Below are 16,655 nucleotides of genomic sequence, written 5' to 3' on the forward strand. Positions count from 1 at the left end.
TAAATAAATAAATAAATAAAAGCACTGAATCTGTAACAGCAACATGCACTCTGCATCACTTCCCACCGTGCAACAGAGAAAACATCGGCTTTTTAACTGTGAAGGACAGCCGCAGCTATTTAATTTAGCATGTAGCAAACAAAAGCAATGATGCACGACACTTTGAGGCTCTGGAGAGCAGAGACGGTGTGCGTTGCCAGTGTGTGTAAGTGTGTATGTGTGTGTGTTATAGTTTGCAGTAATTAATAATTCAGCGCTAATGATTTATTTTGTCAGGAGATTAAGGCTCCTCTCTAAGCGGGGCGGCTGCTGTCCCAGGGGAGGCGCCTTCACCAAACCTCAACACACAGCGGCAGGAAAAAAAAAAAAAAAAAACTTGCAGTGTTTTTGCAGACAGAACAGCAGCTGTGCGATTGCCTTCTCTTACTGCTCTTTCTTTTGCTTTTAATACCATTTCACCAGGACCACCTCTTTTACAATACTCACAATTTTCAGTATTCCTCATCCCAGGGAGGGAGTTATTGTTAATATTCACACGTTGCATGTCGCTCCCTAAGCCAGGCTTTGCTTTTACTGTCTCCAGCCAAAAAAAAAAAAAAAATCAATCAAATAAAAAAAAAAAAAACAATACCGGCACAGATTAAGCCTCATCCTCTAAACTAACATGACATTTTACCGTGACACCAACAGTGAAAAACGAAGCCTCTCACAGTGTTTTAAACCCGTCCCCTGTGTTTCGCTGCTCTCTACAACAAGTGCAGAATTTCTCAGGTGAAACCGTCAGTGTCTGAACTCAGCAGGCGAACAGCGGCTTTCCACAGCCACTTCCAACATCAGCGCTCGGTTTGGCAGAAGCCTGAAGAAGCTCTCTTCAGTCTCTCTTCCTGCTTCAGCAGCCCGTAGGGAGCTGATAGTCGTCACAAAAAAAATAACGTGATCCTTTGATTAAGTGTCTGTGCAGTCTGAATTCAAAAAGGGGCAGATTTATATTCTAAAAGGTGGCGGTAGCTTGGTTTCCATATTATTGTTTTCTAGCCAAGCGTGTGATGAGTGTGTAATTAGACCCACACACACTTAACGTCCTCCATTAAACCTTGTTCTGCCTTGTGCTTCTCGAGCTCTTACACAAACTTGTTGAAATTAAAAATGTCATTCTTGAAAACTTACCATACCATTTCTATGGGTTAGAGTGTGCGTTGGCTGTCCTACAACCACATAAATGTTCAAGTGAATTTGAATTTTTCTCACACAAATTTTCGTTCACAGCACCAGGCATGCACAGGAAGACTGACGATGCAGATCAGAGGCTACGAGCTGTTTTCAGGGTTTCTGAAACGCAGCGAGCCACAGTCCAGCAGCTGTGAATGAACAACCAATTACACCTTTCCATGCCGACTGAACTCGACCTCCTCATGGCAAAACCCGATTTTATTAACAAGTATTCTAATAAAGTCTTTTCTGAGTGCCAACATTGATTTGAAAGTCTGGCAATTTGTCACCAAAACAACACTTGGCCTCTGAAAAGATTTTTGTATTAAGTTAAGCAACTCTTGATTACCTTGGCATTATGGGCCAGTATACAGTAGGAAATACTGTTTTTACATTTTGGCCCCATTAGCACCTGTTTTTCTGGTGTCATACCTCATTCTCCTGGATGATTTTCCCCTGTTTTGTAACAGCTCTGACTTTCATGAAACTAACTCAGTGTTAATCAGAATTTTATTTATGTATTTATTTATTGAGTTTCCCATTTTAATTCTCCTGCATAATTCTTTTGGTCAATCGTTTTCTTAAAAGCATCACCTTGAAAACACAAATTTGCATTTACTTGTAACTATATTGATGTTTCCCTGCTCCCTCTGCTTTAGTGTATTAAGCTGGCTTGTACACACTCAGTTTTTCTTCACAAGCAGGTATGTAGCAGAGGTGCCATAAGACATAAGACATAAATTAATACTTTTATGAAAATTGATTTTGTTTGCATTGATTTGTCTTACTGACTGCAGGACATAATTTACTCTGCTTTATTTTACCACCAGTGATGCAGTGATGCATGAAACTACAGAGGAAGATCTCCTTTTCTCTGTGTACCTGCATTTAAATTTCAAGCAAACTGTTATCAATTCAATTTCAGCGTTTTGTTATCGACAGGGAGACCGAATCGGGATTGGTTATCAATTCCCGAGCCTGGAGTTGTTTACTGTGTGTCAGTGTTGAGTCTTTAAGCAGCGTTATTGAGCCTGGCGTGGTGGCGGGGGGTTTGAGAGCGGCTCTGATCAATAAGAGGGATGTGATGGGCGCTTTGGCCCAAACCTCCACCCGACCCCATGCTGGGTCTCTCCTCTGCACTCTTGCAGGGCCATTGATCCCCTCTGAGGAGAGAAAGGTCTGCATATCAGACAACTCGGAGAGTTTCAGACCTCCTGCTAGAGAAAGTACAGTGGAACACCACTCGGAATCGCAGCTCAGAGTTACGACTCGTAGACTTGAGGCGAATCCATCTACCCCAACTTCACAAGAAGCAGTAACCATGGAGGCACATGTTGTAAATCAACCAAGAGGCAATGTTAAGTCGTTTTTGCTGCATGACATTACAATAAATCATCTTATCATCGTGTTCATCTGGAATGCTTTGGATGGTCGGAAATCAGAAATTTCAGCCGGGAGATTCCGACCTCCAACTTTGAAGGGGACGATGCCGTTCTGCCGCCCGTCCTCAACACATCAAGAGGCACAACAAGAATTGGAGAAAGATAGAAGCTACCTGCTCTGTATATAAACAATATTCTGCACTATTTTTAAAATCTTTGGGATTGATTGGGAAAAACAAAAATTTTCCATTAATTTCCCCATAGGCATTTCAGAAAACTCCGGTATATTGAGTTTTAAACTTTGAATTGAACCAATCACCTTTGACATAATAGACAATGGATTCAGAAAGAAACAAATATGATATACAGCACAAAGAAGAGATTTTTTTCTCTTTTATTTGATGGCAAGTAATGTCACTAATTTCCTCCTTCCCTAATTTGGCATTTTGGCCTGTGTGTGGTTGATAAGGTTCACTCCCTGGGAAGCCTGGTGTGCTAAGCAAATAATTTCCCCAAATTATCTGGAAATCCATCCATTACATTTATGGATACAGTGTGTGCAAGTCAAAAATTTGGCCTGAGGGTGGCGCAAGAGGAAACGTCATAGGGTCACCACAATCAGCAGGAATCTTCCTTTGGGGAGTATGAATGCACTCACCAAATACACCAATTTACTAATTACATTTTGTGATATCGTCAGTGCAAATCTGAAGTTTTGGCATGAAGGTGGCACTACAGGAAAAGTCATCAAGTCACCAAATTTGACAGGGTTCATCCTCTTGGGAGCATGAATGTGTTCACCAAATTTCAACACAATCTGCCCAAAGGATTTGGAGATATGAGGCAGGGAGGCAAAAATGCACAACATCTGACAGTGAAACCACGTTGGAGCGACACCAGTCACCTTTAGGTCACTGTCCTAGATCTGGTTTGGCTGCAGGGCTCTCATAACCATGACAACAGTGACATCTCTGATTAGTGAGAACTGTCAGTGTAGTATTTATCAAGCGACTCTGGAATAAAACATGTTCTCTTATCAGTGAAACTGAAATTAAATGGACTGCTTCTACGGGAAAATATACAGCTGTTTCACAATCTGAGAGCTCATGGTAAGTCGACTTCACAGCTGCTTTATAACATGGTTCGCAATTACATTAATGAGATTTTGATGAGAGTTACCCAGACAAACTGTAACCAGCTTTGACAGTAAAACAGTGTTAAAGGAATTTTGCAAGGGCAAGCAACACAGGCAATGCAAATTTCTAACCTACTGATTTGGTACTGCTGACTTTCCCTGTAACATTTTGATGAGAGTCATCCAGACAAACGCTTTTATGTTAATCAGCTTTGACTGGAAATTCCCAGAGGCTTCTAAACCTTGCGGGTATGAGTCAGCGGGCCAAAACAAGGGGTAGCTTGATTGAAGTCATTCCTCAGTATAATAAAGAGAAAGAGACAGTGTTGCTGTGGAGGGAAAAGGCGGAGATGTTCTCACTTACACATCAAAGCGAAGGTTCTGCTTCTCTTCAAAGAAGAAATCGAGGACAAACTTCCTCACGAAGTCGGGGTTCAGCGTGTTATCGATCACCTCTGTCCGGCCAAACTGGATGGAAAAGGAGAGAGAAAAAGAGGTAGAGAGGGTCATCACCTTGTCCATCATACATTTAGTGATCTAGAAAAACATCAAATAAAAGAGAAACTCTCCAAATATTGAGTTATGCTCCTTTTGCTCGGTTGTCTCCAGGCTTAAACATAGTGTATCTCTTTGCTCCATCTACTCCATTTCAATTATTTCTACAAGTGGAGCATTAAATTTTCACGATATAGTATAATGATGTGGTAAATCTTCATATTAAAACATCGTTTCCATGGACAGGGGAAAGATATTGAGGCTGTGATATCACAAAACCATACAGACACCAGCTCTCGATGACAAATAGGCATCGTATCAGTTTTAAATCGTTTTTGTGCTTTATTCATACACGTTTTCGACACCGGTGCAGGCGGCAAAGTGTTTGCTGTTAGCGAGCACCTGCTTCCACCTGCTCGGTCTAGTTTATGGGAAAACAGATGATTTAAAATACTGTGTTCATTTAATGAAAAGCGACAAAGATGGAAAGAGCTGAAATGACAATGAAAATGTCCAGGTAATTTAAAAAAAAAAAAAAAAAAAAAAAAACAGTTGATTTTTTTGTATACATTCCAAAAACTGTACATGCTATTAATGGAGAAATTTTCCAGCTTTGTTAAATCCTTCCAAAGATTTTTTTACTGTTCAACCCAAATGAGATCCAAATATATTTTGCACCATTAATGAGTAAGTCTCAGAATGTGCTCAGATTTACCCAATTAAAAAAATATCTTTCTGGAAATCAAAAATGGATTGGTGCAAGTTTCAGTGCTGATAGGCTACACAAATAATAATCAAAGCAATCGAAATTGATCATAATCAAATGCCACAGAGTGTTTCAAACATTTTTTTGGAGCATTTAAAGCCCATCAAACTGATTAAGAAAACTACATAAAAATTTTAATTTCCAACCAATTTGAATAACTGTCCAGCTTTGCAATACTAAAATGAAAATAATGAGACAGCACACAGGTATTTAGGATCACACAAAGCTTCTAACATACTGCTTTATCTTTCACTCTTTTATTTTTTAAACATTCAAAATGTTATTGATTAAATCATCTAAGAAATTAAATTGACTCTGAGTCAATTGAGGGAGGTCTGTGATGAATTGGACGCCTCAGTGTTCGTTACCTTATCACAACAGATATGGCATAAAACTGTTGTGCCGTAATAACTGTAATAATAATTTTATATTTATAACACATTTGGCTATAAGATAAGCATTTGCTAACAGCAGCCGTCCCGCTGACATTATGAATGCCAGGATAAACAAACGCAAATGGTGTCATCTTCCACTTCACTTCAGTCTCATGTGGATCACTCTGCCATCACATGCTGATACCTCTACTTGTACCTCAATCCCATCATGCTCTGTGGCAGGCGTCGGTGATGAGCTATCGATCCAACAAATGCCTGTAGCCCCCCCTCAGCCTCCCCACAACCTTAATCTCCTCTGTCAAACACACTCCATACAGTGAGGCCGCAGACGGCTCTCATACAGGCCACAGAATCATCTCTCCATCAGGCTTTAATCTCCTGCTCTGGGATTTCGGTCCGGTGGCGGACACAGACGTCCAGAGGCGTGTGAAAGCCTCCGGAGTGGCGGGGGAGTGGCGAGTTAGCGTCGTCAGGGAAGGCACAAGGTCTGAGGTCGCATTGACAGTGGCTGTCACCGCAAAATGCCACAAGGTGCTGATCGTGCAAACCGAAAGTGAGGATACCGAGTAATTGCTACGCCTTTAGATACAGAATTTCAATATCAGCAGCCGTTAGTTGAATTCAGAAAAGGCAACTGCGGCAATTAATTGGACTTTAGCAGGTTTGTTAAATTTCTGTCTGCTAGTAATAAGCGGCACAAGGAAGACACTCGCCACTTGGGAACCAGCCTCAGCGTTCAAACACACACACATTTATACTCATACTATAGGGTGGGGGGGAAAAATCAATACAGCATCGCAATATTTTGTGTGTCACATTTTTGATCAATACATGGACGCCAAGTATTGATATTGTGTTGCCAAGTAGAGTGTGGATACCAGACCTGAGCCTGTCGAGACCTGTTGGGTTGGTGCGGTTCGGACCAAAATTTGGAAATTATGTTTGAGTTCAGGTCGGGTTCAGTCACATTGCCGTTATTTTAGCGAAACATTTTAGAGTAAAATAAATAAAAATTATGCACCCACTGTCTGTTCTGGGCAACTTCCTGTATAGTTCTGGAGTTTACGTGATGACACTGAAGGCAACATGTAGGTTTTTTCGGGGGTAAATATAACGTAGCGATGGAGGACAAGCAATATCTCTGGCTTGGGTTCAGACACACAAAAAAGAATATCTGTCAGATTCGGGTTGGGCTCAGTTGCTGTGCTCCCATCTCATTTCAGGTTTGAGCAAAATTATGCGGCCTGATCCTTACTCTATTGCCAAGTCTCAATGCAACATTTATGACCGACACTGGCCTTTTATGTCAGGGTCGCTCAGTCTGTCTGCTCGACAATCCCATTTTGCTGCAGTAAAAATGACTGGAGTGAGATGAACAAAAAACTAAATCTTGATTAGGTAAAACAGATGTTGACAAAGTTCTTATTTGGGGATATCGTTTACAGCTGGAAAAAGGTAATAAATCTCAATATATTGCAATATTATGTTATAGGTTAGCTATTGTGGGGCCTCTGGTGATTCCCACTCCAAACATGTACACACAAAAATACACAAAGACCTCCTCTCCACCTGCTTCAACGTGCATCTGAGGGGTGACCACATCTTGGAGCGAGACAGATGTACAGACACTAAATGAACCCGTCGGGGCTGGCAGCTCAGACGGTGACTTCGAATGGATTTTCAGTATAAGAGCGCACAGGACGCGAGGCTTGATTCATGCTCTCTGTGCCTCGGTGTGCAGCCATCCGTGCACCTTGGTGTTCCTTCTTCTCACGACCAAACCCTGCAGGACGTCTGCGGCGCTGTAGCAGGAGAACTCAACCCAATCCCAATTCCCCAACAAGATAAAAACAGAACACACCTGAACAGGTAGAAGCTGCATCGTTTCAAATCTCAGGTGGTGCACAACCTCTCGTGCAACTCCGACAGATGATTTCAAATACTTTCGTAAAGGTGCAACCCTGAGGGCAGACTGAAGTAAGGACCGTTTGGACCCAAAATGACAAAAAAAAGTGGAATAATCGTGTAATTTATCGGCTAATTGCACTTTTTTGTGTGTGTGAATGGTACTTGTCAGGTCACCATGCAACAATTACTCAGTATCCTCCCTTTCATTTTTTTAATGTTACACTTACTGCCATTTGAAATAACTCAATGTGGTTTTTTTTTTTATGTTTTTTGTACTCATTTATTGTTTGTCTGATGTTTATGTGGCAGTACTCGCTGTACTATAAGATATCCTTGAGCCTTCACCGATGAGAACCACGTCTCTGCTTTCAAATGACCCTCAGCAAATAAGATAATAATCGTAAGACGTGTTTTTAAAGCCTGATTCCCTGCCTTTATGTTCCTTTCTCTGTGTGGATCTTGCTGTTTTTAAGTCTGTTTTTGTTTACTGTGTTTTCCCGATTGGTAAATTGATGTTTTTGTCAAGCGCTTTAAAATTCTGTTTTTAAATGGCACCATATAAATAACATTATTACTGTTAATGCTGGCTACTTTTACTTCATTTTGACGGTGCACAATCCGTCATGTCTGTTTCTGTAAGTGAGAGGCGAGCGCGCTCTCCATTTGTGCTCTGCTGCAATCTTGTGTTCCTCTTGTTGTATTTTACATAATATCCAACAAATGAAGCGCGATTCCCAAACAGGAGGATGCAATCAGACGGCGACACGGCCAACGACAACAAAAGATTCATCGCCAAAATGTTTTCTCTTCTCCCGCTTTCAGGAGAAGTTTGTTCCCTTAGAGACGGCATGGTAATATCATTTTCCGCCGTGACACAAGTATCGACTCTGCATTCTTGGATTTGATGTTTAGCCGAGGTATTTACTTTTAATTACTGTCAGGGACCCGATCCAGGCCAATTCTGCTGTGTGCTTACTGGAGGCGCATTTTAATGTCAAATGTAAATGTAATCCAGCTAAACCATATCGTGACAGTTTGCGGAAATGAGACGCATGTTAATGCCAAGTGGAAAGAGGGCCAGGCACTCCTGCGCAATCCACACACACACATACACATACACACACACACACACACACACACACACACACAAGGCAACACCCCCCACCCCCACTAAGGCGAGTGGCAGTGGCGGCCTGCTGCTGTGGACAGAAACTTAAAGACTCCCCGCCATCAACACTGCCGTGCCGCCGGCTGCCAAAACACTCAGCGGTGGCGCCTGCAAGCCCAAATGATCCTTAAAAGCAGCGTCCTTCATTTCATATCTCACATCGTTACGAGAGAGAGAGAGAGAGCGAAGCCTATAGATTTACTCGTCAACATGTCGCTGTCGCTTCTCCGTGGAAAAGCCTTGACAAGCCTCGAGGGACGGGACACAGAAAGGTTGGTTACACTCGCTTGTGATTTAAGAGCCTGGGGGAGGCTGGAGGGGGGAGCGGGGGGGGTGGTGGGGTTGCTGTCAGATAGCAGATCTCTTGGCTCACTGTTGCATCACCATCTTTTGATCTACATTTGCTTGTTACAGCTGCCGATCCAGCAGTGGCAGCACAGCAAGACCATGCACTTTGTGACTGCCGCCCTGGGAAATGAAGACAATAATATTATAAAATGTTTTTTAAAAAATCTATATCTACATCTATCTATCTATACATACATATAATACTATTTATCATCAACTTACATATGTAAAAAAATATATAAAAATAAAAAAGACTTTAGGCATGGTTCTTTCAAAGAGTAGGTTTCACAGGACTGCAGGAAAGAACGGCTCTTTTATAATTGTGATAGACTATTATGTTTTTCTATTTTTTGTTAGTTTATTGAAATAGGAGGGAGGCTCAGAGGGAAACAATTCGGGCAATATTTGAATCAAAAAACATATCTGTAATTTATAGCCTCAGCCATGAAGAACAGAACAACACTACATTCTACATGTGGAGTTTTGCCCAATAATCAAAGTCTCGTTTCACCTGTCACTGTGTTTGTTTTCTTATTTACTGTTATTATACTGTTTGTGTTGCATTTGGAGACAAACAGGAATTCCCCAAAATTAGCCAGTAACCTAATACATTATTTAGAATTTTATAATTTGTTCAAATTTCCGTGAGGCTCTGTTATTTGGCTATATCAGCCTACATTTAAAGCATTTGATATGACATTGTTATGAGTTCCTAATTAAATATTTGTCTTCTCTTTGCAAAATGCGGATAAATTTTCCTTCGCAAATCATCTGGTTAACTCGTTTATCACCATTAAGTCACCACTGATAAATCATCTCACTCTGTAACACACAGTGAGCCACAGTGTGAGAGGAAACTGTGGAAGAGATTATTTTCTTACCGATTCTCTCGCCACAGACCGACTGAGGCCAAACTTCCAAAAAGTTGGTTTGGTCCTTTAAAAGGAAGCCTTGAACATGTTGAAGCCTCTTTACTCACTTCAACAGAGGTTACATCTTCAGTGGCGCTGCTCTCACCACAGTAAGAGTAATAATTCAGTTACATCATAAGTCAGTTTATTTATACGGCACGTTTAAACACACCAAAGCGTTGCCCAAAGTGCTGCACGATGTCAGACTGAAAAAACATTAGAAGACAGAACAAGTTAAAACCAAATCAGGACACTGAAGTTCAAACAAGTTGCACAACCTCAGATAAAAATAAAGACACTGGAGCAAAATAAAACAAGTTAAAAACAAATTAAGCCATTACACTGAAGTTAAAAACAAATTGAGGGATAAAATCAAATTAAATTAGGCCATTGGAGCGGATTAAAAACTGTATCTGAACCAGAAAAGGGTTCTGGGGACGGGGTGCTTTTATTTTGAAATGGGTGCAGTGGCTGAAAAGAACCAGATACATCAATATGCAGAAATATAGGCCTAGTTTGAGTATTTTTTTCACCGTGCGTGGAAGGAAAAAGAAGTTTCAGCTGAAACAAACTACAGTACAACCACAAACTACAGCTCGACACTTTTACATTATTATATTATTATATTATTATATTACTGTCTGCTTTTTTGACTGTGTTGGAGTCAGCCTTGAATACGGCGGGCTGTGTGGACCACTGCTCGAACCACAACAAATAACAACTTGATTTCAGACTCAGAGATGGTGCAGGCGGTTCTGACCGGGACAATTGGAAGAGTGTATTAAAATATGCACAATCTGAGCTTCAATTCGCCAGAGCCTTCATCCTGAGTGATTTCAGGGCCGGGCGGCTTCCATCAGACGTGAGGCGCTCTAACAGTGGAGGAGCTTTCACTGATTTCAGGAGGAGTGTTCCCCTCCTGGCTGATGGCTGTAGTGGAGCTGGGAGGTTACAGCCACTGTGCTGAGTGCTGTCTGCAAAACTGTGTGTGTGTGTGTGTGTGTGTGTGTGTGTGTGTGTGTGTCAGGATGAGTGTGTGTGCGTGCACGCCACCCAGCAGCATCTTGATGCGAGCAGGAAAACAGCCTGGCAGCGAGGCAATCGGGGAAACTTTTTCTCCCAATCTGAGCCTCCTGCATCAGTAATGAACTGTCGGCAAGTGGAAGAGACACTCAGTGGAGGGAGAGAGAGAGAGAGAGAGAGAGAGAGAGAGAGAGAGAGAGAGAGAGAGAGAGAGAGATGGAGGGAGAGTTAGTTTGTCCCAACAGACCAGGGATCCAGAAATGTATGTATAAACACCCACCATGCGGACGCCAAATGTCACTTGAAATAGGGGAAGTGTCGTTATTATTGTTATTCCCAAAAAGTTGTTGAAAAAGTAGGTTAGCATGGCTGTCTGTGCCTCGCGGGGAAACAGGTTGGGCTGGCAGTCAGAGACTGTCAGAGCCGAGCTAATGAAGCAAGAGAGAGACACCGGCACTGTGTTTGGTAGCAACACTCAAATATCAGTAATAATATTCAACTGCCAAGCACAAAAAATAAGCCATCACCTTTGTTATGAGATTAACACTGAAATGTTCTCCCTCCATCGTTGGCTTTGTTTTCTTCCTAACTAATCTGCGTCCGCTGATTTAACCAGAACATGAAGCTAAACCAACTTGTTCTTTGATGCAAAACGGTGGAAAATTTGGCCTCATCCAGGTGGAGGTTTTCCAGCGACTTTGATTTCTCCAGTCAAAGGACAAAAGGAAACATCAGACGCCATCAGACTCTGTTCGGCTTTCTGATCACTCACAGGAGAGCAGGCCGACTGATCCCGGTTTCACAGGGAAGAGAAGATGATATCACCAGTTTTGGTGAGGAGAAATGGAAGAGGAATATAAAGAGTAGTTTAACAAAGTACTGCTCCTATTGGGAGTAATAAGTCAAGTTATATTACTTTTAAAATGAGCGGCAAGACATGAATAATATATGACATTTTTTGGGGTAATGAGCCCAACTGGAAGACAGAGAGGAAGAGTGAGAGATTGTTTTCATATCATATCATGAAAATGGAGATCTCTCTCTCTCTCTCTCTCTCTCTCACTCACACACACACACACACACACACACACACACACACACACACACCACACACACACACACACCACACACACAGACAGGTAGTATCTTTTAAGAGTCTATCTCATGTTGTAAACCCTATTCCAGTGCGAATAGTTTTATGGTGGGAGGTCCTCTGTTTCAGTGCTGTCCAAATTCGCCATCTCAGTGACCTTTGGGGAGCACACACTCCCGTTTCAGTAAAAATCCCAGGATCTTTTACCTTCTGTGAAATGTGCTTTAAATATAACCCCAGGTAATCTGGTGCAAATTCAAATCCTTATAAAACACTGTGCCACTTCCTGAAATAACGTCACCCAGTTTTATTCTGTGTTTGGGGTCTTTTCATGATGAAGGAGGCACCTGTGGACGTTCACCGTATGATTATTATGCAGCTGTCAACAGAAAGACCATCAAAAGATGTTCAGTACTCAATCAACCAGTGGATAACAGGTAAACTTATCATCAAATCAAATTAACAACCACCTTCTACATGGACTTCCATGGACTTTTTTTTTAATAACGCAATAAACTAACCTGCTAACTGAGCTACATGGTGTTAGCTGGCGATCTAGAAAGGCTGATTTGAAGATAAAAAGTGTCAATTAGTGTCATGAAAGAGTCCCAGCAGTAAAAAGATGTATATAATATTTCTAATAATAACATATGATATAATATTATAAAAATAATGTGTAAAGTAATGCTTGACCCACTTATGGAAACTTGGGTTAGTAATACTAAACATCTATTTTCTTAAAAAGTACAAAAAGTAAATTACAAATTTGAGTGGGACAGCATCAAAACCAAGATTTTTGAGGAATACCTCGTACATGAAAAGATGAAATATTTTCATTGCAAAAACATTGAAAAAAAAAACATGGGTCACTTATGCATCTCAGGGTTAATCAGTGGCAAAACCTTTAAATTTTGGGCGAACTAGCAGAAACAAGACACATAAAACAATGCGTAGATGGAGTTGATATGCTGAACTCTGTTTTTACTGAAACTTATTACAGAGAAGTTTTATCCAGTATGAACGGGCCAAATGCATTACAGAGGTCCTGTGATAATTATTATTTTACAGACATTGTTCTGAAAACATTTCCCGTCAAAATAGGGCTTTAGACAGCTTCTCCTTCTGTTTAATTAGCTTTCAATAAAGAGTTTCTTCTATCTCACCCACATAAAACCCAGACAGTTTGGTTTTGGCAGAGCATATGATTATTAACTTTTCTCCCCATTAGTGTGAGAATTAGATTTCTGCTAATTGCATCAAAAAGCGCTGCGAGCCAAATCTCCTAAAATGCTTAGACAGCCCACTCCTACAAGCTAGCGACAATTCAAGTGCTGGAAGGAGGCTGTTTATTGCCTTGTTTCCTGCTGTGAGATAACCACGCTACTGTCCAAGGAGAAGTCCTACTCTGTGGTTTCTAGCAGAGCCAGCGGGGGAAGTGGGCAGCTGAGTGGGACCTGGAAGCATATGGAAGATCTCCAACTGTGGCTTCGCTCCAACCTGGCAGGAGAAAGTGCCTCTGCTATTTAATCGTTCCGGGTTTATAATAAAGAGCAGCAGAAAATAGATTCGCAGCGAAACCACGTGCCTCCGTTCAGCTTTGATCAACCGCAAAAAGGCCCAGAAATTCCAGGGGAAGTGCAAAATAGCTTTGGCTCACCGCTCTGAGTTAGAGAGGCAGTGAAGAAAATAAAGTTTGGGATGCTCCCAGATAAACCTTTATCTTCTGGAAGCGGCAAATGCCATTATATAATGTTTTCCAACTGATGTGTTTGAGATGTTTGAGGCCGGGGTGTTTATCCTGCACAGTTTCTAAATCTGTGATAAGATTACCGCTCTATCACTCCGAGCAATCTAGCATTTTCCAGTGACTCGCTCTGAAGCTTAAAAAGGTATATTGCCTGTGTGTGTGCAGCAGGTTTAGTCAATCTGTGTCAGCCAGGCTGGAAAATGGCAAACTCTGGGATGCAGCCTGCAGAGTCAGAGCATTTCCAATCATTCAGTGAATCAATTTCACAAACAAATGAAAGATAAATGAGGGATGATGTTCAACAAAATGGATCCTGCAGACTTTTATCATTTGACAGGAAACAGGGATTGGAAATAACCTCATTACAAGTTAAAATAATTCACAAAAGATCTAATCCAACAGGATGGTCTATTGTAAATGTTTTGTTTCACAAGGTGTCATCTGTTAATCCAGCAATGTTCAAAGTGGGGTCTGGGGACCCTCAGGGGTCCTTGAGAGGCTTTCTATAGGTCTTCAGCAAAATAGTTTAATTTCACTCTAATTTAATTCACTAGAGACTGATATTATACAAAAATCATGAGTGATTACTTTAACATTGTGGTTTAATCTCAGCACTTGGAATGCATTTGTCAGAGTTAAAGAATGAAAACTAAACAATTTAATACTTAACAAAAAGAAAACAGATTTTCATATCAGGGTCCTTAGGGTGAAAATCACTGCAGGTGGGGGGTTTGCACCTAAATGAAAATCAACTAGGGGGTCAAAAACATGAAAACATCTGAAAACACTTGAGTTAATCTGATCACAAATCATCAAAAAGGACCTCAAGTTTGTTATTCAGAAACAACAGGAGCTCAGAAAACATCCACAGGCCAATCAGGACTGAGCATTTAACAAAGGCCTGACAAATGCTCGCTGAGTTATAAACCACAAGAATTAAGGATTATGTGCATCAGAGCTGTCCCGAACTTTAAAAGAAAAATAAAATAAAAGACGTCAACCAGTTAGGATTTTCTCAGCTAATCCAAAAGTCCATTAAATTAAAATGTGATGTATTCATGTATGAACAAACTAATATTAGCACATTACTGTGTTCCTTCAAGTGAGTGCAACCATGCAAACAGCACATCCAGACATCTACTGCAGGTCCTCGCATGGACTTATGAGCTGTTAATGTGAATTCCAGTAAATTCCACAAAAAAAAAAAAAAGTTAAGACACTGACAATGCATAAGACAAGAGGCTGAGTAAGAGGGCAAAGCCAAAATGAAATGAACACACAGTGGGTATGTAAATTAGCATTAGCATTTGCATTACCGGGTTCCCAAGGGCCTTGAAAATCCTTGAAAGTGTATGGATTTGAGAAACATCAATTAAGGCCAAAAAAGTGCTGGAAAATTGGTGGATGTCCTTGAAAGTACTTAATATTTATATTAAAATGTAGCAGCCAAACTGATCAACAGGCCTCTGGATCATCACGGCTCATCCTGATGAAAATGAGGGATTTCACCAGGATTTCTTCACTGGAAAAGAAAATAATGAGGCGGCCGTGTCTAATGTCAATCACTGTCATGTCTTATACCTCAAAATGTGCCAGATGTAAGTCCTAACACTAACAAACAAGACCTTGAAAGTCGTTCAGAAGTCACTGAATTTCCTCTCCCTGTATTAGTATTAGTACTGGCTGCTGCTGTACTAGAATTCGACTACAGCTCAATTGTGAAGACTCTGGACTCGGGTCGGACTTGAAACCTGGTGACTCAGAACTCGATCACCTTGGAGAAAGGCCACGTGTCTTGTCGGAGTTTCTCTACATTTGTACTTGACAGAGGCCAATAAAGCCTGCACTATTCAAAGCTTTGATGTTAGATTTTTCCAAATTGCTAGTTTATTTATTGTATAAAAAATCTACTTCAGAAGCCTCAACAGGTCAGAGACTTTTACAGAGATAAAAAGACTGAAATCAACAACTTCAAGAGTTACCATCATAATCAATAAACTGTCTCTGAATGTGATGTGCGAAATTGTATTTGCTTGTTTATGCTCTACAATATACAGTATGCTATGGATTCTACTCTTTTTGGACTTGGACTTGAGGACTTGAGACTTGGATTGATGTTTGGTGACACAACTATAAAACTGGTTAAAAAAAAGTCTCCATAACTGGAGCACTACATGTTAAATCAAGAAGAACATGCTACACCCTACACTCAGAGGCAGGATTTGACCAGCGTTGGCCTTTAATCCCTAAAACTCCATTTTTTTCCCCATAAATGTTTCCCTTAAGCTGCTTCAACGTTTGTTTTTCTATGCTGTGCGACAATGTCACACACATGTTGTACATTTCCTGCTTGCAGCTTTTCACTGCAGCTCCATCACCCTATCATCATATGGAGTGAATTATTTAAACCCCAGATGTTACTGTTGTATGGCTGCAGCATTGCATCAAATAGAAAAGATTTACATGTCTTGTGCATCGTTTTGTCCACGTTCCCCACGTTCAGCAGCACATGTTTGGGATCTTTGGAAACCTTGGGATCTCCATGAGAACTCAGGGTTTGAACAAAAATCTGCCAAAACGATAAACACAGTATCTTAAATGCCCTATGGCTTATCAGGGCCATCTGCAAAAAATTACTGAGCCAGGGAGGAGGGATAATATTCCAACATTAAAGTCGTAAATGTACAAGAAAAAAACTCACAAATTTGCAAGAAAAAAATCTGAAATTCTGAAATTAAAGTCATACATTTGTAAGTAAAAAAAACCTCACAAATTCATGAGAAAAAAATTGGAAAATTCTGAGATTATAAAATCACAAATTTACAAGAAAGAAACCCTCAGAAAACTAGTTTTTCTAATACTTTCGGATTCAGTCAGAAGGAAATCCTGGCAATTTGAGCCCAGAATCAGAATATTCTCATCAGCATCTTGACTTTGAAGAGACATTGCCGTGACTTGGGCCAACTTAGAAGAAAACAATATTGTGATTCTGGGCTAAAATCATCAGGATTTCCTCGTTACTGAATCCCATTGCAAAGTAGAATTTGATGAGGTCATCAGCTTCAGGCCTGATAC

General features: G+C 40.8%; 1 protein-coding gene across 1 annotated transcript in view; it reads right to left on the bottom strand.

The window, feature by feature from the left end:
• Positions 1–16,655, bottom strand: part of LOC115359827 (copine-9-like) — a 149,267-nt gene that overhangs the window by 102,012 nt on the left and 30,600 nt on the right. The window contains exon 4 of the mRNA XM_030052470.1: positions 4,091–4,194. Coding sequence (XP_029908330.1) covers positions 4,091–4,194 — 104 coding nt within the window. The remainder of the gene's footprint in view (positions 1–4,090; positions 4,195–16,655) is intronic.

This window comes from Myripristis murdjan, chromosome 5, assembly GCF_902150065.1.
Source record: "Myripristis murdjan chromosome 5, fMyrMur1.1, whole genome shotgun sequence".
NCBI lineage: Eukaryota > Metazoa > Chordata > Actinopteri > Holocentriformes > Holocentridae > Myripristis > Myripristis murdjan.